General features: G+C 38.8%; 2 protein-coding genes across 3 annotated transcripts in view; both read left to right on the forward strand.

Moving 5' to 3' along the window:
• Positions 1-9,960: 9,960 nt before the first annotated feature.
• Positions 9,961-14,213, forward strand: btg3 (B-cell translocation gene 3). 2 transcript variants are annotated; one of them, XM_034099509.1, is made up of 5 exons: positions 9,961-10,067; positions 10,942-11,148; positions 11,254-11,391; positions 11,800-11,986; positions 13,949-14,213. In XM_034099509.1, exons 2-5 carry the CDS (start codon positions 10,976-10,978, stop codon positions 14,156-14,158), a joined length of 708 nt encoding a protein of 235 aa, XP_033955400.1. In that variant the 5' UTR covers positions 9,961-10,067; positions 10,942-10,975; the 3' UTR covers positions 14,159-14,213. The 2 variants fall into 2 exon arrangements, with proteins under 2 accessions (XP_033955400.1, XP_071061525.1); XM_071205424.1 differs by lacking the exon at positions 9,961-10,067 and adding an exon at positions 10,297-10,382.
• Positions 14,214-17,514: 3,301 nt separating this feature from the next.
• Positions 17,515-26,030, forward strand: part of cxadr (CXADR Ig-like cell adhesion molecule) — a 39,512-nt gene continuing 30,996 nt past the window's right edge. Inside the window, exon 1 of the mRNA XM_034099220.2 lies at positions 17,515-17,699. Within this exon, the coding sequence (XP_033955111.1) occupies positions 17,648-17,699 (52 nt within the window). The 5' untranslated portion in view covers positions 17,515-17,647. The remainder of the gene's footprint in view (positions 17,700-26,030) is intronic.

Genomic DNA, 26,030 nt, shown 5'->3' on the forward strand with positions numbered 1-26,030 from the left:
TGTCCCGACTTGTTGTATTTTTTTTTGACAAACAAACATGCTTACAGAATAATAGAAAAAGGAAAAATGTGATTTGCATATTCAATAAGTTGTTTGGCCTTCAGGCTGCCATTTGTGTGGCAAATCGCGTCTAATCTCGTCAGAGTTGCAAGAGCACTGCACTTTAGGATGTACAATAGACAATAGGTGGATACTTAGAACTGAATGTTTGGCAGGCCGATGGCAGAGAGGACACTACAATCTATGCCCTGCAAAAAGACCATGAGGTGCTTCCTACTATAGGATTCACTCTCTATTTAGAATCCGAGAAAAAAAACTCACAAATTCGTCTGAGTTCTCTAGAAATATCCCCTTAAAATGGGTCCATTAATTCTCAATAGTTATATTTGTAATTCAGAGTAAAATCGCAGCAACACATCCAAAATAAGATGCATGAAATTCATTTGGATTCTTCTTGAATCTGCCCTAGAGCTAAATGCATTATAGGCTTGTTGCAGAGCATAAACTCCTTTCCACACATAACAACCTTGTTTGTTATAAATAGAAAACAAAAGATAACCAATAACATGTTGTCATTGCGGCTCATTTATAATTTATTTGCAGCATTTAAATAAAATGCACAAAAGGAGAGCCCTGCTTTTACTTCATGCTATCCATTTGAACATCATTATAACAACAAAACAAACAACAGCCAAACACGGCTGTTATACTAAACAGCTATTATATTAAAAGACCAATGCTCAACTCAAATGCTAGCCCAGTTATGTCAGCGTTGTGCATCACCCGCTACTCTAAATGCATTTGTGAAAACCGTGAATAAGAGATTTTAATCAAAGTAACACTAACTATGTGTCGAGTCATTTTGACAAAGATGGCTCAAGCTGAAGGCTAGAAAAAGGAAGACTTTTAAAATAATTTCGTTTTATAATTTGACATTTCTATTTGGGTTACATACTGTAAATCATTAACATACATGCATATTCATAAAACACAACAATAATTGTCCTAGACTCCTAGATATGACGTGCATGACCAACCCTGACGTCTGTTATCTCCTTTAAGGAGATAGGCTGCTTCAGCCATAATGTTGTTGTTCCCATTCTATGACCGGGCAACCATAGGTCCCAGATGGTTTATTGTTGTGGGTGCACTGGGACACTTCCTTCTCTGTATTTGTGGACTCCAAGGTGTGAAATCTTCGAGGCCATAAGTGTCAGACGCAAGTAACTCAGTGTTCCCAACTGTTTAGGCTATCTTCTCAAATATATGTTGATTACGAAACCAGTTAAATGGGCTAACGAGAGAGAGGCGCTCCAGAATTGACGTGGCAACTCTACCGTGAAGTCAGAACCTCTGGCTCTTGGACTTGTGATGTGAATTCTCCGGCCGAAGCTCCAAAAAAACCATCAATGTTTGACATCAAAGCTCCTGCTCTTCCCGTGTCTCTTTCCTGAGTCGGTGACTCCCACTGCATTGTTACACAGAAGTTTCCTCTACAAATAGTATATACAACAAACTGCCGCAATAAGACTCTAATCTTTTCTTTACGTGTTAAAGTTTGCTATATGTACGAGAATTAATTGCTTTTCATATTTTGTTGTTGCAGTGGGGCCCTGTGGGTCAGGGTCTGTGCAGCCAGCTTTGGGAGCCAGATTTTACTGCAAGTGTTATTGTGGATTGACTCTTATGATGTAATGTAACTCTCAAAGGCAAGCGGCTCCTTGCTTGGACGTTTGTGAGCAGGAACAAGGTTGTGATTTGTTGACAACATGTTGACAAAATTGGTAGATGTGAAGCTATGTAGGAAAGAAACAGTTATTTGCTTCACTGCTAAATGTTCAAACTGCTCTTGTTATAAAGCACACAGGGAATGTTTTCAAAACAGTCACTCAAATAACGTGTGTTAAAGCGTGCGTGAATAACAGACCTTATTTCCACTCAAGCATTTTGGTTGCTTAATGAATGAACAGATTCTGAATATTCATTTGTACTTTAACTCAAGTGAAGGATAAGAATACTTCTTCCAATACAGACTGCCAAACATACTTGTATTTTTGTAATCCTACACATGTGTATAATCAAGATACAAACCTAGTACCATTGTGATCAAACAAGTATTTCTCTAATATTCTTTCATTTCTTAATAAATATTAAATGCTATTTGACTTGACCCTGCATTTTCTTCACATTGGAGACTTTATACAGTCAGATAATTTTGAGTTTGATCATGTCCTCAAGATGTTTCTTGAACTTCATCAAACATCTCGGGACTTAATAAGCACATCTTTAAAGCTTGTTCTCTAAATAATCCAAATCAATTATTTAATGTCAGAAGGATTATTTTGAGCAGTTCTTCCTCAATGCTATATGCAAACAGCCGTACAACGCACAGTATTGTCAGTAGTTACAGCATGTTATAAATGGAAAACATGCAAATGCAGGTTTGTTCAAATAGAGACATAATTTTCCACTTCAACATGTGCACTCTGTATCTCCTACTAAATCAGTCAGATATGCACTGGAAAGCATATTTAGGAGGCTGTACAATATGTTAGTTGCTTTAATTTCCCATGTGTGGTGCATCAGCCTATACTAATAGTTCGCGGATTATCATAGTTTTCTGCAAGAATTTGAGCTACACTGAATGTACTCACATTTCTGTTAATAATGACGTAACATTACATTTATATTTGGGAAAAGTATTCTGTTTGTCCCTTTGAACTGGCAAAGACAAATATATACACTATAGGCCCTATACTAATATAGTGTATATAAAGCACTCAACATTTATTATAAAACGGACAGGTTAAATCAAGCAATCTGATTGGTTCTTAGCCGTGATATACTGAGCGTATACCACGGGTAGAATTGTAAGTTACTTTTCACAACAAGTCAGTATCCCTCCGCGTCTGAGAAAAACAGTATGCAGTTGGGGCTGAAAAGCAAACTGCCGAACCACGCCCCTTAGCTGTGATATAATGAGCATATACCACGGCCTGTCGTGAGCTATTGCTTAAATATACTACATCACAAATATGCTTTTCCAGGGCAGATCTGTCCTTCATATTACCAATGTGAGGAAATAAATAAAGATTATTAAAATAAGAAAGCAAAATAAGAGATGTATTGTATACACGACATAATATAAAATGATTGAAAAAGGTTTCAAACTATATTATGTAAACAATGAAAATGTTGAATATTATTTAAAAAAAGTTGTGCTGTAAAATGTCAAAAATCATATGTGATGAAATTCATACCAGCATATAATGTGTCGAAAAAAATGTTTAAGAGTGATTCTGTACTCTAATGAACTGAATGAAACACTTATTCTTACCAATATTGTGATCCATTTTTAAATGTATAAAGTTGTTTATTTGTTTGATTAAACACATCGGACATAATACTGTGACACACTATATTATAAAACAATTTTGACCTATTTGTTAAGTTCTCATATTGTATTTGTTGTGTTGCAGATTCATCATGTGTGTCTTGTGCTTCAGTTAGATTTATATAAAAGTTGGTCATATAAATGCAGGTTTAATGCAAATATTGTATAACATACCCACTAATGGCCCGATCCTCTCTTTTAATTGTGAATAAATTAAACTCAGCTGAAACAAGTTAGACTGCTTGCATATAGCGCCATCTTCTGGAAATTGTTAGAACAAAAAAAAACTGTTGAAACACTGTGTACAAGACCAGGAGGTCGATGAAGTTGTTCTCAGTAACTATTTAAAATAAATGAAGTCTCACACTTTAAGGAAAAAGTACAAATCCAGGTGAGTAAACATTCAGATAACATACAAGCTATTGAGTAAAACTACATTTAAACAACAAAAAAAGACAGAATGAATTTCATCTATGGAAATAATAAATAATTTGTTTGGAGGATTTTCGCAGTGTCGTTTAGAATAGATTTTACAAGTATTTGACTGGTTTTGAAAGCTCTTAATGGTTTGGCATCCTCATTTATAACGGATTCACTCTCGTTTTGTGTCCCTGGAATAGTCTTCAGTATATGTTTCTCCAAACTCAAGCCCAGGACAAACATGGTGAACCTGCAATAAAACAAATACAAGATCAGAATTTACAAATAGGTCAAAATTGTTTTATAAGATTGTCATTAAATAGTGTGTTGCTCTAATATGCCTGATAAATAAAATAACCACCCTTATATATTTAACAATGATTCTCAAAATTGTTAAGAATGAGCATTTTATTTAGTCAAATAGTATAGAATGCCACATAACTTTTTTTATTTTATTTGATAGCCTTTTATGAATTACATTATACCTTTTTTTGACATATAGTATGACACCTTCTAATAATATTCTATATTATGAGTTGGATGACAATAGTGATAAGATTTTTTTATATGGTTTAGGAAAGAGAACATAATTACAATATCAAATCAAGTTTTATTTATATAGTGCATTTATAAACGATTTTTGGTCGAGCCAAAGTGCTGTACATATAATAAAAATAGCCTACAGTAGAGACACTTTACAGCAAATACAACAGCACAGATTGTTCAGAATATCAGTATGAGAAAAACGACACCCTCTATCCTTAGACCCTCACATCGTACAAGGAAAAACTTCCGGAGAAAAACCCACAGTTTAGAGGGAAAACATGGGAGAAACCTCATTTATATAAATATAAAACATTTTTCTCTTAATTTGCTTATTTTAATGTTCAATAATGATTTAATTTTCTCACATTGGTGAGTTGAAAGTTGGAATCTGCCCTGGAATGGCAGATTTGGGATGCAGTATATTGGGTGCTTTATGTTCATATGTGCAGTGCATCCCCATATAAAATGGACAAACAAAATAGTAATCCAATATATAAAATTTGTTTTACGACATTATTCATACATAAAAATCTCTTCTCCACCAGTAGCTTTTCCAAAACTCCACCAATTGACGTGCAAATACACAGCTTGTGTCACCAGGGCTCTAGGAGGGAATGGGCACCTGGCGCTCTGCATGGAGCAACGCTCAGAGCCCTTCTTCAGGCAAAGAAGTGACATAATAGGCCAAAGATTCAAAGATTATTCGTCATTCTGAAAGACAAGGTTGCACAACAAAATGCAGATGTGTTCTATTTATTCTACAGTGTCAAAAAGAAAACTGAGATCCCATGACATGGCCATTTCTACTGATCATAATTCCATTGTTTAGGTTTACTAGAATAGATTTACATAGTGCAATTTTGCAAACTCACATTGGTTTTCTCATACAGCATCTAGTATGTGTATTCACTGAATGTCACTCTCTGTCCTCCCTCCCTGTGAGCCCAGTGTGCTCTGATTGGTCAGCTCGCCCACTGGCTCGCTGCTGCGAAGAGCTGACAGTGTGAGCTGGGTTGCGTTCCGATAATCCAAAAATCAGCTCCTAAATTCTAACGCTATCTCCTATTCCTTGACCTCTGAGTGAACGTCACGGGGTTAAGGGATAGTGGATAGGAGAATTCAAAAGGACTTAGGAGAAGAGACTGCGGTACTTTAGAGAATTCTAATGCACTTTCACTATCCGACGTGTTTATGATGCGCCAGCGGACGTCATAAATGTGCGTCTGCTGCTGTGGGGAAACTATGGAAACTACAGTTTTCTATAGCGGACTACAACATGGATGTTTAATAAGAAGGAGGGAATACTGTACACTCATCTAGAGACTCTGCACCGTGCTCTGATGCTGTTGCTTTATGCTTTATGAACGTGGACAACAGAGAAACATATTCTTCATGACCAAAGTTGGAATTGAAATAAAAACCCTCTCCCTCCGGTCCACATTAATACAAATGATCCCAATACGTATGATTGTATGAACTATGAAAATATCTTAAAATCAATACAAATGTATTTATTATAGACGTTAGTCCTTAACATCTATCACTATGTATATCACCATTCAAACATCTTTTAAAAGTTGAACAAACCCCACACAGCTCAGTAAACACTGTGAAATGTTGACTTTATTTGATCATTTCAGTAAAAACTAACGTTCATATTTCTCTTTTTGATTATAATACTGATGAACGTTCAGAACAAAGCACTTTGGAAACTTACCACATACGTTTTAAAATGCTTAATAAGCCTCGTAACTTTCATGATATCATTTCTCGGTCATAATCGGTTGTTTCCGTGAACGGCCGACTGTTGAGTGACGGCAAATGCTGCGGCTGCAATGCATTGTGGGGCAGCATTTTCTCCTCTCCTTTCGTCAAGGGAGGTCCAGTGGTTCCTAAGCTAAAGGAGGTTATAAAGGAAGTTTGAAACCTCCTTTCCTTTCATTTAAAGAATTGGAACGGCACTTAACATGGCTGCCACTGAGGGACTTCCGGGTCATTTCACTTGGTTAGGAAGGTAAGCTAAATGGACTATTGGAACGCAACCCCTGTGTGTGTCATGTCATACATTTTCATCATATAAAGTGTGACATGTAAAACCTTTTATGCAATTGACAGGAGAGATTCATGTGATTGGTTGTTGGCCGCGTTGCTCACGTAAACTCCCCAAGTTCAAGACACACCCACTGCCAAGCGTCAACGCACGTCGCCGTGTGTAGGTACATTTTCACAGTGTGTGTGTGTGTGTGTGTGTGTGTGTGTGTGTGTGTGTGTGTGTGTGTGTGTGTGTGTGTGTGTGTGTGTGGAGCTCCACGGATTGGTCCATTGATTTAGGTATGGACACGTCACCATACCCAGGAAGAAAACAATGGAAAAAGAAAAATCATAGACAGGTATTTTCTGTGCTAGAGTTTTACTTGCTACAGGGTGTACTTTGAGGGTTTGTGACTTTGCAGACCGTTTACATCAGGGGTGTCAAACTCAATTTAATCTCGGGCCACATCAGCATTATGGTTGCACTCAAAGGGCCAGTTTTATATTTAAAATAATGCATTATTGCCTCTGCATTGGATTATTATCAGATAGGGTAATAACTTCATAAATAACTACGTCTGAAAGCAGAAGTCTAGGGCAAATAATTGCAAGTCTCTTCAGTGAGAATGTCACAAAATGATTTAAAAAGAAAAGCCACATTCTGGAGAAAAAGTCAAAAGAATAAGTGACATTTTGAAGGAAAAAAGTCAAATTCTGAGAAAAGTCTACTTTGAGATGCATTGTGGGACATGTAGTTTATGGGCAACGTGCTTCTGTAAATCGGCATGTAACCATATAATAAACATATTATAATCTTTGCAAGCTCTTGTGGGGCCGTATACAATGAAGTCACAGGCCGGATTTGGCCCCCGGGCCTTGAGTTTGACACCCCTGGTTTCATAACACACAAGGGTAATAACCGGAAAAGCATTCCCTTTAAAGGAGACCTATCATGATTTGAATAATATATTGTAGGGCCATACCTATATAAGGTATATTTATACGTTTTTTTTCAAAATACCAAACAGATCATGCATTTTAGCCATGCCTCATTTCGCTCTATTTTCCTCTCCTCCACCCTGTCTTTGCATGCGCTGCACGAGCGCCATGTTACCATGCTGCTACCATGCTGTTACCATGCCACGGCAACCTCTCATTCCCCTGATACTGTAGGTGTAGAGTTGGCCATATAGGCGGAGCTCCTCGTCACTGATGTCAGACTATTTTCAAATCTGGATCAGTCTGTATCCGTTCCAGCCCCGTTTTTAGAGATTTCGTTATGGAGGAAAAGAGAGACGGTTGTGTTTTCTGACACTTGGTGCGTTCCCTGACACACCGGGGACACATATTCATGTATAAAAGACGTACAAAAGTGCATTTTGCATGATAGGTCCCCTTTAAAGTAAACACACACACAGTTCTCGTGTCCCAACTGCCAGTGTTATCAATAACTTCTTCTTAATAATTTGCCCGGTTAAATCAATTTTAAATCGGCTCAGTAGAATGAACGGAGACAGAAAATAAATCTAGATTCAGCTTTTAGTCCATTTTAGAACTTCAAGGACAAAATGATTATAATAAGGGCTATACAATAGTTCATACTGGGTAGTTTATTTAGTTAAAAAAAACAGACGTCTCTTTCCCTATGTTAGTCAATGGGGAAAAGTCTTTCTGGGCCCAGAGACGTCACGGACTGATACGGAAATTGTAGTAGCGCCGTTTGGACACAACGAATATCATCAGAGTCCGGCACACTTCCTGGGGGCTTGTTGTACCCCCGTTTTTAGAAATGTGTGTATGGAGGAAAAGAGAGAGGGTTTTATTTTCTGACGCTGCGTGCGTGAGTTCCCTGACACACCGGGGACACATATTCAGGCACGTGCACACATAGACACAGGGCCGTCTCTCCCTACAGGCCGATCATGCAGGCTGCATGGGGCCTCACATTGCGCAGGGGGCCTCGGTTTATGAGCTCGGCTTGTGCGCAGTTCTCCGCGCACCCTCCCCCCCTGAAATGTTATGTTTAAATGTGCAGATTAGCTTTAAATCTATAGGTAAATTCAGACATGGTATAAAACGAACACCATTTATATGTGTTTCTTGGAAGTTTTATTTCCATTAGAGTGAAAGAAAACATGGAAGCAAAGTAGACCAAAATAACAAGAGGCTACATGAAAAAACGATATTTTTGCCAGTAATGTCCCTAAACAGTATCTTCATAATTTTGATTGTTGGCTGCTCATTTAATAACTATTAATTGTGCTAGTTTGTTGTCTGCTCTTGTGTGTAGTGAATAGCTTAAAGAAGACTATTGTCTCTGTGTTAGCTGATTATTTTTGTAGAATTCTGTTGAGTATTAAACAATTGCGTGAGGGTGAGGGTATTAAAATAAATTGGTCAGTAAGTCAGAGATGTGCAACTATATTTCAGTTTTAGTTTTAAAACATTTTTTTATAAATAATTATGGGAAGTGCCCTTTTTCTCACTTGAGCTCCCGCCCCCCATAATGTCTGTGCACGTCCCTGCACATATTTATGTATAAAAGACATCAGAAAGTGCATTTTGCATGATAGGTCCCCTTCAATACATTTTATGAAGTTGTGTTTTATTCTGAAGTGGATTCAGCTAATCTAAAAATTACAACACCCTAAACATAATAAAATGAAACACCTGACAGCAGATTAACATTGTAATTGACCTGACTTGATTATTTTACTTTTACTGATCATTTTCTTTTAAAAGAAAGCTTATAATCACCTGAATTTGTATTATTTCCATTAAAGTGTGAAAGATTATTTACTGAGGCAGCCTTATTTATCTACCTGCTTGTTTTTAGGCAGTGTAGCAAAAGTTTGTTTCAACTATTTCCACAAGATGGTGCTAAACGCAAAGAAACTGACTTAATTAAGCTGAGCTCAATATATATTCACACTTAAAAATGTGACCTTATCCTGAGTTTTTAAATTACATACAAGATGTTTTAGTTTTTTTTTAAGAATTTCATGACATGCTACACCTTAATTACAAACGCTACATCTATTATGACTTTTTAAATATGTTTGTGACATACTATACAATTACTTTTTTCACACTATACTTTTGTGAGCAAAGAGATCACGATTGTTCCATGGTTTGTATTCTTGGGTATGTGTAATACATCTCGAATGTTGCCTCATTTCATTTTAAATAATCAATGCTAAGTCTGTCATAATAAGTTAAATGTAAAAGCATGAGAGAAAATGAAAGGGGCAACATCGGCTTTTTCTCATGGTGACAAACAATTAGACTGCACATCTCTGCACATCTCTGCACATCAGATCACGTTACAAACTTTACACCAAATTAATTGTGTCCGGTGTATGCCTATTTTTGTAAACATTCATGATGAAAGGACATCTCTGGATGCTACAGTTGCAACAAACAAAAAATACATGCCTGACGCTTTGAGTCATGACCGGTCATGAGTAATGACAGTAATGGTTTATCTCCATGAAGAGCATTTGCTCGACCAATGAATGCGCTACATCGTCTGTTTGTAACCAATGAGAGTGCTCGGTGAGCGGCTGCTGTGTTGTAAAGGGCGTGGTTAAGAACAGAGTCTCAAGGGTTCTTATGCTGACCGACTTTCCTTTCCATTGATCATTTGGCCACACGCTGGAGGAGAACTGAAAGAAAGGTGAGTAAGGATGAATGTAGCCTCTTGTCTCACTAACTTTTAATATATTTTGTATATAACGTAAATGGGACTATTTAACAGTTTATTATAGCAATGTTCAAACTTTTCCCGCGACATTCAAACAAAGTATTGCTGTGTAGTGTTAGTCATCAACATGACATGAGGCTGTTGGCGAAGTTACTAACGTTAGCTATGGAACTAATGCTAATACTCTTTTATTCTCTAGAGTGAATACTGCTTTGTAATCACCATGAAGTTGTTTTGAAAACGCCACCGTTGTGTTAACATGTTTGTACTGTTAGCCTAACCAGCTAGGTGAGTACAGCAAATGTTGTGCAGTGCGGTGATGCGTAGAAAACCGGTAGCTGGACCTTGAAAACAACAACAGATAAGACTAAATGCGGCGAAATTGCCTTTTTTATCTGTTTCAGTGTTTACTTCATCCCTTCATAATTTTAAACCACAATAATCTCTAAAACAGCAATCGTTCCCTTGGGCACATGGAGTCTTGCTAACTAATGTACGGGACTTTCTGAAAGTTCCCAAGGCAACATAACAACAGTATTTGTTTTTTTTTGGAATGCATTTTTTTAATCAATGTCTGGGATAACGTTAGTTTCGGGAGGCACATAACTAAATGGATGTAATTGCAGTTGACCCTGAGTTGTTGTTCCTTCAGACCTAATAATACTAGTGCTACTTTTCATCAGAAACATTTAAGGCTTTTCCCCCAAAAGTTCCAGCTGGGGTGAAGGTTAAATGTCCTTAAAACCAGAAGGACTACAGATCTAACCTCATTTACCTCATAAATTCTCATTATTGTACATGTGCCTTGTTTACTGCTGCCAATCTTAATAAAGTTATCTCCTTACAGGGGCTGTAGGAAGGTAATGAAACGCATGTGAAACATGAGGAGAGAAATTGCAGCTGTGGTATTCTTCCTGAAGAGGCTTGTAATAAAGGGGGGGAAGTTGGAAACACACAAGATCGATCTGTTTGTTGAGAGGCTGGCTGTTGCACTGCAGGAGAAGTTCAAGGGGCACTGGTACCCTGGAAACCCCAGCAAAGGACAGGCATACAGGTGTTGCTCACTGTCCTCTGCAGTTTTTACAAATAACTTTTGCTTTCCAAGACATCTTTCTATTTCACAAATAGTGTACTAAAATCTGCTGCGTGTGATCTGCAGGTGCATTAGAGTGAACCGGGTCCAGCGGCAGGATCCAGAGCTCCTTCAGGCCTGCCGAGAAAGCGGGGTTCAGTACAGTGATCTGGCACTGTCCCGGGAACTCACATTGTGGGTGGACCCTGGAGAGGTCTGTTGCAGGTAAGACTTTGAGTTGAATTGCCATAAAGATCTGAGACAGAATTGGAAGAAGTTTGAAGTAAAACAAAACAATTACTAATGGATTTAGCTTTAAAAAAATCATTTTAAAGGCAACCAGTATATATTTGTCAGGATAATTGTAAATATTTGACTGTCATCTGTAGCCACTGATGCCAATTAATGCAGAACATGAACAGAATCACACTCTTCTAATTTAAATGTTTTGTGTGTTTCACCCCTGTACTTTTTCTTGTTTTTGTGCGTGTTACAAATATGTCAAAATCCTTTTTTAAATTTCAACATGAAGTATTTTTCTTCCAACCAAACCTTTTAAAGAATTGTCTACTTTAAACAGATATTGTTTGTTAAACCTTCCTACACCTTTTTTATGACTTTTCCTATTATTAGGCACGGAGAGACAAACCCTTGGTTCTCATTGGCCACTTTCTCTGATGATGAGGATGACAAAGATGTTGCAAAGGTGACTCAGGCTTTGGAGAGGGTGACATCAGACTACCACTCTGGATCATCCTCTGATGAGGAGGCAACACGCACTTCCCCCCACACTGTGCACAACAGCCGCTCTGATTACAAGGTAAGGCATAATGCATTGTAAAAACCCCATGCATGTTTGGAGAAGAATGGGAGGCTGTGCCAGTTCTGTGTTCCTTTTAAACTTCATGTCAATAACCTGCTTAAAAAACTGAGGGTTAGGCTTGGTTTCTTTTTCAGAAACAAGTCCGTTTCTCGCTTGAGGCCAGGAAAAGGCTAGTCACTGTGACCTTTTTACCTGTGCTGGACTATGGTGATTTGTTGTACATGAATGCACCTGCCAATTGCCTGGTCAAGTTAGATGCTGCGTATCACATTGCACTAAGATTTGTTACAAACTGTAAAGCATTAACCCATCACTGTACCCTGTATGCAAGGGCTGGTTTGCTTTCACTAACTGTACGGAGGCTCAGTCACTGGTACATTTTTATATACAAAGCCATGTTAGGGAAACTTCCATCTTATATCTGCTCCCTGATCTCACGGAAAATTGTAAGTGGCTACTGCCTGAGATCGAATGCTGTGGTTTTATTAAATGTGCCAACTGCTAGGACTGTCTTAGGAAAGACAGCTTTTAGATGCGCAGCTCCTCTGTCTTGGAATAGTCTGCAAATTAAATGGAAACTGAACAATCTGGTGCCACTAAATGTTTTTAAAGCTCGGTTGGATGCTAGTCAATCGGAAGCTATTGGTACCTGTTTATGTGGATAATTATGTAAATGATGCTGGATGATGTCCTTTTGTTGTTCTATTTATGTTTTTATGTTTCATGTGGAACTACTTGAGCAGGTCTCCCTTGAAAAAGAGATCAATGGGATTTATCTGTATAAATAAAGGTATGAAATGAATAGTCCAAAAGAAATCGGGGTCAAGGTTTTTTCCTTAACATTTTCTTGAAACATCATAGGGTTAGTAAAAGATGTGAAGGAGAATTAATCAGGATTTAGGAAAAGACTACTGTGGTGCTAGGAGAATTCAACTGCACTTAAGCTAGGCTAGGATCATTCGCCTCCTGTATAATCAACATTAATCCCAATTAGTATGAAACTCTAATGTGTGTAACTTGTAAAGCAGACACATCTATTATTGTGCATATCACATTTCAAACACAAATTTAATAAGAACAATCTGTAAACTATTTCTGTAAACGCCTGACTGATTAAATGTTTAGGACGCAAGGGATTGTGGGATAGCATTATCTCATAAAGGATGGTCCTAAGCTGAAGGAGATGACAAGGGGGAGCATGATGTTTTTTCCCCCTAAAATCTAGAGAATTTGAACACCCCTTATGGCTTCACGTTCATTTCACTCAGTTAGGAACCTTCCTACGCAAAAAAGAGGATTCAACAGCAACCCAGGACTCTACAGGGCGCAGACTCCCATTGACTCTGTCACAACAGCCACACATCATTGATCCATGTCATTCATAACATGACTTTACATTGGCTTGAAACTATCAGGTTTTAGTTGACCACATTAACCATGTTTTGTTCTGTTTAAATTAATTAAAGGTGGGGTAGGTAAGTTTGAGAAACCGGCTCGAGATACACTTTGTTATATTCCATGGAATGCTCTTAACATCCCGATAGCAATGAATATCTAAGTGCTTTGACAAAAAATCCATAAAAAAATTTCATCTGTGGAAGCTGTAGTACTGTAAAAAGCACGACCAATCATTTCAGCCGGCCGGCTAAAATAACTGGATGGCCTACCTGCCTGTCAGCCTTCCATCTGTGCACAAACTTATCTCGTGCCCTCATTGGTCATGTTCGTGTGTGTTGGAGGAGGGGCTCTGTAAGGAAGTGGCAGATTTTCTCCGGTTGTGTATTTTCAAATTCTAGCGCACTCGAGCTGGTTTCTCCGAAATTACCTACCCCACCTTTAATTTTATAATTGATGTTTTGTAAATTGTTGTTCCCCTAATACGTGTGAGTCAAATGCTTCCTGGGGTCAAAGGATACGATTGTTAGTGGTGGTTTTGATGGAACATTTTTTGTATTCAAGGCAATAAATCCTACTGCTCCTTCGTGGCATCCTAAGAAGATGGTGCCAGGGAACGCTTACATCCTTCCACAGCCTCACTACGGCTTCAGGCCCCACAGCAGAGGGCTCCACACTCTAATGCCTAATATGTGGGTCCCCCCTAGCTACACGTATGGAAGAAGCACCAGGTACTGGGACTTCTTAAAAAATTCGGCACATGGTTACAATTAGGAATCATGGTGCTTTTGGTTCACACTAGACATTAAAGCGGAAGGAGACTTTAAAATGACTGAAAAATGCTTTTTTTTAACATGAATTGTTATATATATATATATATATATATATATATATATATATTGATAAAAAAATATTTGTGCACTTTAGACAGTTTGTTATACTTTAAATTAATCACCTGTATAAATTAGATATTGAATTTGAATACTACACAATTTGAAGTACTGTATTTTTACTATGGGAAACATTCATGTACTGTATAGCACCTACTTTGTCCTTTTTGTGATTATATTTTATGTATTAATAGTGCAGATTCGTCAGATGTATAGACTTAAATGTATGGAGTTTTATTAAACACAATAAAGCATTGTGTTGGTGTTAACAAAAGGATTATACTGTGTGATTAAATTCCTACATTGAAGGGTATTTCTTTTTTCCTCTATTTGTCTTTTGGTATGTAAAAATAATTCAATGGAATTAAAACCGAATCAGACTGGGGACCTAATGGTTAAATTATACGTTATGCTCAACTACGGTGGCCCTGAAGTGCAAGACACCACAGCAAGGAATACCCTTTCCGTCCAATGTGAAATGCTGCAGTGTTTTCTAAAATGCTGTGGCGTTTTCTGAAATGCTGTGGTGTCTTGCACTTCAGGGCCACCGTACTCAACAGATCACTTTTCATATACATTTAGTATTCATCTTTAGCTAAATGGGTTTGTACACACATTATCTTTCAAGCATAATCATAAAGTAGTTTGAGCAACACAAATGCAATTCTATTAACTTTATAGGGAGCCTTTGTTTCTTTACATGTCTAATAGCGACAGCATAGTTTTGGCAATGAACATCTTGAAGCTCAGGCACCTTTTTAATAATGCTAAATATGATATATTTAAGCAATAGCTTCGCGTCGGGCCGAACCACGCCCCTTAGCTGTGATATAATGAGCATATATCACGGCCTGAAGTGAGCTATTGCTTTTATAAAACGGTTACCAAGTGTGGCAATATGGGAAAAAAATACACACTCTAATTTAAATAGTTTTTATTAGTAAATAATGATGTTCAAAATAAAATAGTCCCTCCGTTGCCTTCTGCGCGAAACATAGTGCGAGGTGGTTGCTATGCAACAACACTAACAGCTAGCGAACATATTAGACAGAGAGCGTTGATCCATTATTTGGCTATTTATTTACATTCATTTGTATGTTGCCGTTTATTGTGCAGCCACTGAAAATCTGTCCAGCATCAGTAGCATGGCTTACGTGGTTACTTATTGAGGTGGTTCTAGGCTGTTGCTTGGCGTGGTGAGAATATTGCTCCACTTTCTCCGGTCCTCGAGAGAGAGCTTTCGCACCTGTGGCCACTAACGGTCATAATTTATTTCTTCTTGCTTTGTTTCAAGACCCGCATCAGAAAGCTTTTGAATGGTGCTACTTTTCCAGTTGGTCTACCTGCTCTTCACGTAGCTCTGCATGTCGTCGTTTAGCTGCTTTTTTTTTTTCTGGAGATAGGCACTGCTCAATCCACTCCTCCATAGTAAGACCCCCCCGGAGGTCGAAGTTAATCTTAAATGTTTCCATCTTATGCTTTGTAAGTTTGTTCCGTCACGGAAGAAATGTAAATATATTTATAAAACTGACAAGTCAAATCAAGCAATCTGATTGGCCGATAGTGTTTTTGCGGACCTCTTTGATTACAGATTTGAAAACATCGTTGCTTGCTTTAAAAGTAGCACAACTCATGTCAAACCTTGGAAAGTATCTAGATATCCCTGCCCTAATGCCAAAGGAACTGCACACTGTATGTTTTGCCGTTTGATGTCTATGTCTGGACCGCTGCGTAAAAAGGAGGGTTTCTGCCCCGTTACTTCTCCGCTGCTTTCTTGTTCCAGTATGGTATGGTCCAACGGTATACTGTTTTTCTCAGACGCGGAGGGATACTGACTTAATGTGAAAAGTAACTTACAATTCTACCCGTGGTATACGCTCAGTATATCACGGCTAAGAACCAATCAGATTGCTTGATTTGACTTGTCCGTTTTATAAATATATAACATAATAGTGAAATAAACTAAATTGTTTAAGTTAGTTCAGGTAAACAAAATACATGGATGATAACACATTGTCAAAAAATATACTGTATACTAGAATCTACTGTTTGGTGTAAGTAATTGTATCTTATTCCATGTAACTATTTAGATATTTACAGTTTCCCAGTCCTCTTTGCAATAAAAGTGCTTAATTATCCACATTTATTATTTGAACAAACCAGAAGTAATTAAGTTAACACGAGGTGTTGTCACTGTTTAGATATGTATCCACCACAAACCACTGGACCCACAGTCTTTGCAATGTAACATGTTATAGGTCTGCCATTATTATTTTTTAGGCAAATATATGGATTAAGAATTTGAATATAAAAGGTTAACTGTGAAACAGAATCTGAAAATGTATATGGACAATTTCACCATTTTGAAATATTCTTGAATAGTACAAACTTTAGACTTGGAAAAGGGAGAGGACTTTGACTCCATCAAAGTTGTACAAATTGTTATCTTCCACAATTGCCCCTGGATGGAAAGCACATGGGGAACATGTGGAGTGTCCTTGGACAACATTCTAACCCTAAATTGCATCTATAGGACATGTATTATCAGTGGTGTTAAGTAACTCATTACATTTACAGAAGTACTGTACTTGAGTATAATTTTGAGGTACTGCACTTGCATATTTCCATGTTATGCTGTTTTGTTCTTCTACTGCATTACAATTATGTAGAACCTTTAGTTATTCTGAAGATATATATTAATGATAAACAATAGAATCAACACTTCAAAAATACTTTAGATAAAACTGAATTAAATTCACATCCTACCCAGCAGTACATAAAGTAATTGAAATTAGTTCCACCTTTACCAGCTTGATAAACACATCAAAACATCAATAATGATAACCAAAACATAATATATATGATTCTGAAATGGGCCAATCTGCATAACGATTACTTTTAATTGTGGTACTTTTAAGTATATTTTAATGCCAATACTTTTGTACTTTTAGTTAAGGGAGATATCTAACAGAGTATTCCTACACTTTGGTATTTTCTACCTTTACTTAAGTACACAATCTCTTAGTACTTGTTCCACATGTGGTAAATAATACGTGACCTAAGATTTTCATCGTCATAACTACACTAGCTATGCACGTATGACAAATAAAAGCCTTGAAACCTAATACAGGACAACACGGCTGTTTTTGCATTCTGCTTCCGCTTCAGACCGGCAGATGGCGACACCGGATCTAGTTTGAAAACTCCGCTTATCACGTGACAGCTTGCGGCGCGCTCCACTGTGCACCTGCAGAGAGGAGGAGGAGCGGAGTTTGGATGCTCGGTCGAGCTGATCTGCCGCTTTTCACTCGAACTCAACACAAGTTCTTCGACCGAGTTTCACTGAGGAAGTCGTGGAATAGCTGGAACAGGAATGGAGCTTACGATAGGCCACTTTTGCTGTGTACTGCTGAGCCTCTTTGCAGGTAAGTTTTCTGCCCCCAACTGCCGGGGAGACACTTTGTGATTGTCATGGATTCTTTTTACTAAAACGGCGGCGAGCACAGTCTCTGGTCAGCCGTGTTACGTTACAACAACGCTGGCCTTATCACGGAACATGTCTGGTTCAAGAAGTAAAACATGCTGAAAACTTCATGTTGTGTTATATCACCTTATGTTATGGTTATAATTCAACTGGCTCAGTAGTAGTAGTAGTAGTAGTAGTAGTAGTAGTAGTAGTAGTAGTAGTAGTACCAAACCACATTTTAATACACTTGAATTTACTCCGAGTAACTCTGACAACAGGTCAGTTTAGTTAGCTTGCACACCAGAACAAGCGTCCGGACAAACCACATTCAGTAAAACTAGTTACCAACATTGTATCCAAACTTTATTACTAAGCTTTTACTGATAATGTACGTTTTCTTACTTTATTTCATGCATTTTATCTCAATAACCCCATGCGTTACAGACAGTGGTTTATTTAACATGTTTAACAGGTAATAAGTGGTTGTCTTGAGATTAATGGTCTTGTCTAAGGGAATGTTTAAATATATGGCAATATGTTTGATCCTCGGACAGAAATTAGATGGTAGCTATTAATTCCGTTTGATATCTGGTGGTGGTGGTTAAAACAATATCTTAATCCGCTCTCAAACCTGTGGCTGCAGGACTTGAAAGGGCTGCATTTTTGGCTGCCATCAGTGGTGAACCCCCCCCACCCCCCTTCCACAGTCCCAAATCCCACACCATCGCATGTAACATAACCACATGTTGCTCCTGTGGACATCTCTGCTTAAATTGGTGTCTTTACCTTTTTAATCCTTCCAATATGAAAGTTAGGTCACCCTTGACACCGTAGGTTGGTAGATAACAGTAGAGGTTGTGAAACCTTTGAACAGAATAGTTATTTGTAACCTTAACTAACTTATAGTTAATTATTCAAAGGATATAATATATTCTTTATTGGACTGGAAACCACATGGGCAGAGACAAGGGCTTTATTTTAACTCAAGTGTGGCTACCACTAACTTACCTTTTGGCATGTGTGTCATTCAAAGCAATACAGTTTAATACAAATTCAAGTTTTTATCCAAAAATGTCAAACTTTGTTGTTTGACCTGTTTTTGTCTCATCGGGGTGATACATGTAGAAACATTGCTAATGTGATAAACTATAAAATATCAATCTTAGTTTATTCATCTTAAAAGTATTAATTTACCTCTCTTCAGTTTTGTTATTTGTAGCAATTTGATTCGTATGGGTGTGGCCTCCCTGGAATTTACCCTGAAACTAGCTGATCACTCCTCCCACTCCAAACAATAATGTGAAACTTACAGACTCCTCTGTTGGCTTGTGCAATGCAGTGGTTATTGAAAAGTTTTGAGATTTCAATGGGAAGCCACAGAGCGATGGTCAGGGCAATGACATTCCATTCTGCTTATTAGTGAGAAACCGTATGTGAGGAAGATGTGCTTTGTTTAGTTTCATCCAGGACAACTCTCTTTGTAAAAGCAGGGGCATTGGTGTAATATAAGGTTGTATACAGCATGTTGTTAAGCCTTCTTTTGTCTCATGACTACCATTGTTTTGTACACTAGTTTGGACTCATTACCATCTTAATGGAATCATGGCCTCGTCATTTGGGCGCTGTTCTACTTCAGCGAACAAAAACAGTATCTGCCAGACTCGTAGCATTCTTTTAGCATGGCTTAGTAATACACAATAATAGCCAAACCCTCTTAAATGGCAAAATAACAAATGGGGTCGTTATGCTCCGCTTTCCTTGCTTTATTTGTCTGTGATCACATGGCATATATAATGTTGACACAATTAAGAAAAGGAATGTTGTGTAAAAGGAAGATCTTAAATGCTTTAACTTGTAGTCATTGATGAGTATTTAGCCAGTCATCATATTACAAGTCAAGCTTCTAAACAATTTGAGGCTATAAAGAAAAGAGTAAAGGACATTTGTACACAGTGTAGTTGTGAAAATGCTTCTTTGATGGTTCCCCCCTCTTCTTTGTGGAGATGTTTTTTGATATGACAATGTTATCAGAGATCAAGTTTCTGTTGGGTTGGCATGGACTCGTGACAATGCAACAGCTGCTGTTACAAACACTGACCAGTGCTACATGCAAGGGCTGACACATAGTTCTGCTAACAACATTTTAAGTTATTTGAAAGGTTTATAAATTAATTTCATCATTTTATTTTAATAAAGAAAATGTATTGCCACAGTTTATAGAAAAAGGCATGCTGCCTACTGCTTAAGCAAACCTGCCCCCAGCTGTTCTGCCTTTTTAAATCTGTCATCGTAGAGCTTATCCAAGAAACATTATGTGTTTGTCAATCATTAAACACCGTGGCTAGACCTGCCCGTCATATCTGTCCACTTCTTCCTTTTATCAACACACATTTTTTTTTATTTAGTCTGTATATTTCTCATTCCTGATCCTGAACAATAATTTCCCCTAATCAAAGTTCTTCCGGACCCTTCCTGTGTTCTCCTCCACTCCTTGTTGTTTTGGTCAAAAGTCAAGCAAACAGAAACCTAGTGAACATGTGATCAGGCGCAGAAAGCAGTAGGGCTGTGCATCTTCACTGGTCTCACGATTCGATTCGATTACGATTATCCTGTCTTCGATTCGGTTCGATATCCCGGTGCATCACGGTGCATCACGATTCATACCAATGCGTTGCATCCTCAATTTTCTATATTACTGCACATGGCTTATTTTTCATCAATGCATACATGCAGTAAATACATATGAACTCTCTTTTTATTATTTATAAAGTGCTTCAGAAATCAATAACATAAATGTCTTGACATTAATTTATAAACCAAAATAAATGAATTGTATAGGTCTAGCCTCCGTGTGTGAAGTTGTTCCATCCTCAAAAACAGAAAGCTAATGCTTCTGCAGTCTAGCTGCAGCTTCTAGCAACAGTCTTCTGTTAAGAAAGGACACTGAATGTCCTGAATGAGGCATCACACACATGACTTGAGTCTGAACACAGCAGACAACAGGAGTATTTACAACAGCATATACAAACAAAAATAGTGCATGTGGGTGCACACTTACATTCTCTGTCTTACTGTTACATAAATCCCATGAATGTTTGAGATTAAATTAGCTGCATTATATCTCAGTGATTAAGTGAATAATAAAGTTTCTATCGGGTCACTATCAGCCTGTCACTCATTATTTTTCAGGGAGGGGGCGGGGCTTGGAGGAACGGAGGGGAGACGGTGATCGCGGAAGCTTTTTTCCTCCTGCCTTCACAAACTTTACACACGTATATATCGTCTGAAAACTGGTAGAGGACATTCATACTTTGCAATCCAAGACTTAATTAAATCCACCAAAAATCTGACATGATTGTAACGCGATTATTTTTGAAAAACATAAATCCCTGTCACACACTCCGTGTTGCTGCGGCTCAGAGACACAGGGACCCTGTGTCTCTGACACGATTATTTTCAACACCCCTAGAAAGCAGTTACCTGATAAGCCTACGACCAAAGGCCCTGGCCAGGATCTGGTTGCTTGGAAACCTTTTGGAAACAGACACGCAGATCCTGTGTGTGTGTGTGTGTGTGTGTGTGTGTGTGTGTGTGTGTGTGTGTGTGTGTGTGTGTGTGTGTGTGTGGGTGTGTGTGTGTGTGTGTGTGTGTGTGTGTGTGTGTGTGTGTGTGTGTGTGTGTGTGTGTGTGTGGTGTGTGTGTGTGTGTGTGTGTGTGTGTGTGTGTGTGTGTGTGTGTGTGTGTGTGTGTGTGTGTGTGTGTGTGTGTGTGTGTGTGTGTGTGTGTGTGTGTGTGTGTGTGTGTGTGTGCGCTCCAGTTGCTGTACAACACTACCCTCCCCCTTGCTTTTATGAATGATAGTATCCTCATTTAGAGCAGGAAATATCTGCTGTTGAAGTATTGAATATCTTGATACAATAATGCCTTGATCAGTCAATCTTCTTTGCAGAACTCTTATAAGCTGTTTTTGGATTGCTTAGGTGTTGTGAAGGAATAGTAACAACCATAAAGATGTGTGGAGGCATGTTCACCACAGTCCGAGCCATTGTCATTGGCCCCACGCAGACAGTCATGACTTGAGGTCATATTCACTTGTCATGATGACCCAGCAGTCCACTACTTGCCTCCTGTTGGCTGAAACATGTTGCAGCCACAGCTTCACCTCCAAGCATTCACCCTCTCTGCCCGGAGCCACCTGTCCTTGGAAATTAAGCAGGAACATGTAGAATCAAATTACACTCCAGGGACACAGCTTTGTCCTCCACAATCTGATGATGATTGGGACAACCACGTATGAATATTCACAGCCCGAGACGCTAATATTTTAGCGTGCCCGACCGTGTTTCACAAACCCTGTGCCAACTCCTGTTCACTTATATCCCGTCTTTACCTCGCCACATTACCCTGCCTCTGCCTCTTCCCACCCCCACCTTCCATTTTATATCCGAATTACTGAATGAACAAATTGCTGCCGGCTAGAGATGACTGAAAATGATTAATAGCGTTGCTTGTTTCTGAGTCCTGTTAATGGATGTGCAGCCACTCTGTATTCAGAGCTCATTCCTTTTTCACAGGTAAGGGCTAAAACTGCATCTGGGCTGCTGCCAACACATTGTTGTGGGAAGATATATTGGCAAGATTATACGTGAATCCCTTGGTCATGAAGTCAATGTTACATTGACTGATATTTCTAGTTTGCATGTCTTCTAACTCTTACTCTCTCATCATTCTTAAGCCAAAGTATTGGCTTACTGACAGCCTCAGACTCCCCAGAGGCATGCAAATCATTTTCCAATAAGCATTGCTCTGGAGCAGTTTTGCCTTTGTGACACAAATTAGTGGCTGATCAGTTAATATAGGTCATGCATAGGTATTTTTCAACCTAAGGGAACAACATGTATTGGTCATGTTGCATGCTTGGTCAATTTGCTTGTTTAGTCTGATCCTCTGTCTAAAGTTATTTCATTTCAAATAATTAAAAGGAGCGAAAATTGGGCAGCTGAACCGGCAGAATATTGTAAATGAGAGCATATCAATATATTGTATTGCATGTTTGTACTGTATTAGCAAAAGTATTTTCATTTATACAACACAACTTGTTTTCATGGTTAGGAGTCTTGACCCTCCGTATGCAAGCGTCAATAAGTGCAAAGACGGTACTGATCTTTTCTGATGAATTGAGTATCTGCTGAACTGTATTAAGGTATTCCCTCAAGTAAAGTGGTGCACGAATCAGTCCCAAGACCTGGAAATTACTTGGCATTTTACTTCTTTAGATTAGCGTCATGCAAGGCTATGCTAACATGATGTAGTTTGTTAAAAGCCTTGCATTAGATATTTACTTCTGCCGATTGCATTAACGCGAAAATCTGAAATTTAGCTCAACAGAGCATTAGGTTTATGTTAGAATAGAATAACTTTCCATATTCCCTTTAATTTCTGTACTAGGACTCAGTTTCTCTTTATTTGCCTTCTACATGGAACATGTACTTGTGAGGATGCTGAATTTGTTTGCCTTTGACATGTAGCTTCAACCTCAGTTTAAGACCCTTAAGCGTTCTTGTTTTAGAACTAGTCAGAACCAGTAAAAGGTCAGACGGGGACTCCTGTGGTGAACGTCGGCTTGATTAATCGGCAGACGCTGGCTAGAAACGAGAATCCTGATTGTCTGCCTCTGTCAGTAATAACAGGACCCCATGGTTCAGAAATGACTCACAATTTCAAGAAGTAAATGAGATTGAACATCTCAAAGAAAGGGTTGGATAGAGATTGTGCCTTGCAAGAGACATTTCCCTTGCTATCCATGTATTCATGTAACCTATTGGTTATAACAAGGTCGCTGCAATGCTGATTTCCCCTCTCTCTTGAGTTCATCGGTCATCATTGCTGTGTCACGCTTTCAGTGCGATAAACGTTCCCAAAGTACATTCATCAAATAACAACTTGATGCCCAGCGTTGCAGTGCGCGGACGCCCTCTGCTTATAATGACGAATAATAGGCTCTTTGACAAATAAGCTGTTAACTGTGATGATAATAACAGTTTTCATATACCTCATATCTCAAATGAGCCTCGCCTGATTACATTTTATTCTAGATAAACGGCATAGAAGCAGAGAAAGTGCTGCACACTTGGCAGTGGAGGGTATTTGAAGGATTTTGTTATTAATTTTACCTTTTTAAAATGAAATGAGTCCTATGCTTAAGGCACAGCTTTTTTGTAAACAAGGCCTGGGATGTTTAACATTCATTTATGGAATGGTAATGGAGTCACTGTTTTCAAATGATGGATGTTTCTGGGTTTAACGTCTCTCGGACTTGCCTATTTTAATTCTGTTTAAATTGTATGCTACAAAACTGCCAGTATCCTGGTCTGTTAGGCATTACTCTACTTCAGTTGTTTTCCCTTTATGGCTATGTACTCGGTTTGTTTTTGCATAATATTCTCACGGCATCTGAGCTAGCCATCTCAGTGTGAGGATGCGCAGTGTGGCAGGCCGGTCCCTGGGGTGCTGCATCAGGTGCTGGTGAGCAGTCTGCTCCTGCTTACCTGCTAGGTACTTGTCAGCTCAGCTCTACACATGCTTGAACCTCTGTTAGATTATCCTTTGTTCAATGTTAAAGAATTGGGCTGGAAAAAAACACACCTGACCATTTGATCTGACAACAAACCTTTTGTTACCGCTTCTTACTTCCAATGGATGCATCATTTGGGAGATAAACATTTTATAATGTATTGTGCATATCACATTATCGGCTAATGTCGGCGCATTGTGTTACTTGTTGGAATCAGATTATATTTTTTCTTCCCGCAGTAAGCCCATTCTCTCGCCGCTAAGAACATTACGGCCCCTACACACAGCGGCGTGCGTTGCCGCTTGGCGGTGGGCGTGTCTCGAGCTTGGGGAGTCAACGCGAGCAACCCGACCAACAACCAACCACATGGATGTCCCGCCCCGGACATACAAAGCAAAGCATTCATGCTACATCCATGCTGGCTAAATATACTGTCTATGCTTGCTAGCTGTCCATTCAAATGAAGTACACTGGATATAAACTCTCCAAACAAGCGAAAACCTACCAGTTTCACACACTGTCTTTGCCACCTACCCCCATGCCTGGCTCCTCCGGTTTGTATCCCTGTATGTAAAGAGGGACTGGTCATAGAGTACCGGGTGATTCCCTACCGCTACGATGATTTTCTCCTCCTTTTGTTGACATATGGGAAATAACTGCGGTCTGGCTCTCCCAACATACACCCGGTTTGATTGGCTAGTGCTTGTACTGTCAGATTTACATACGAGGGATTTGATTGGCTGACGCCTCTATCGAGGCGGCAAAAGTAGAACATTGCTCTACTTTTGCAGCGAGCACCTCGAGAGAAGCTACACTTTGCTCCCACAATGCAGTTCGGCGAATCGTGACGTCACCCCATTCAAAGTGAATGGGCAGAAGCGTTGAAGCGGCAACGCACGCCGCCGTGTGTAGGGGCCGTTAGAGTTAATTGTGTGTCTAATCTTGATCAATATTGTGGCTGAGGAAATAAGGGACATAAGCCGAAGGTAGGGTGCATTTTGGGTGGAGGAGGGGTAAAGCAGCTGTTGAAGGAGCCAATTTTAGCACATCTCATTGAAAAGCATTACACATTGTCTAATGTGGATATGGGGAAAAGGGCAAGTAAGTGCTGTCTGTAGAAAGCCTCTATCTTGATTCAGTCCCAGTGGGTTTTACTCGCTTTTGGTGTTTGGTGATATTCATGTCAGTCTTTTTGTGTCTTGACCTGATGTTTAATCATTACATGTTACTTGTTACATGTTACTTGTAATCATGTCAAATGATTTAGTTATGCTCCTGTCAATGGAAATTAAGAGATTTTTATGAAAAAGGCCTGTGTCGCTTGGACACAGGCCTTTTTGTCAGGTCAAATTATATTAAAGCGGTTTCTAGTGGAAAATGAAGATGCCAGCCGAATCTTGTTAAGTGTGTTAAAGGAGTATACAAAGCGACACAGAATAAGACCTGGAAAATCCCATTTGTTGCCTCATAATCAAGCTGAAGCTACACTGAAGCCAAAGACAGCATTTCATATCCTTACATATGTATAGAGGTGAAATATCCAACGTAGGTTTTACATTTTAACCTGGAAATGCTTTGCAACTGCATATCTGTTTCATCTGTGCATTCTATAAATGGCATCAAGTGACCCTCACTATTTCTCTGATGTGAATACATTTCACTGTTGGATATTATAAGATGCAATGGATGTTTACAGGTGTAGAAAGATTTATTAGA

This window comes from Pseudochaenichthys georgianus, chromosome 14, assembly GCF_902827115.2.
Source record: "Pseudochaenichthys georgianus chromosome 14, fPseGeo1.2, whole genome shotgun sequence".
NCBI classification, from domain to species: domain Eukaryota; kingdom Metazoa; phylum Chordata; class Actinopteri; order Perciformes; family Channichthyidae; genus Pseudochaenichthys; species Pseudochaenichthys georgianus.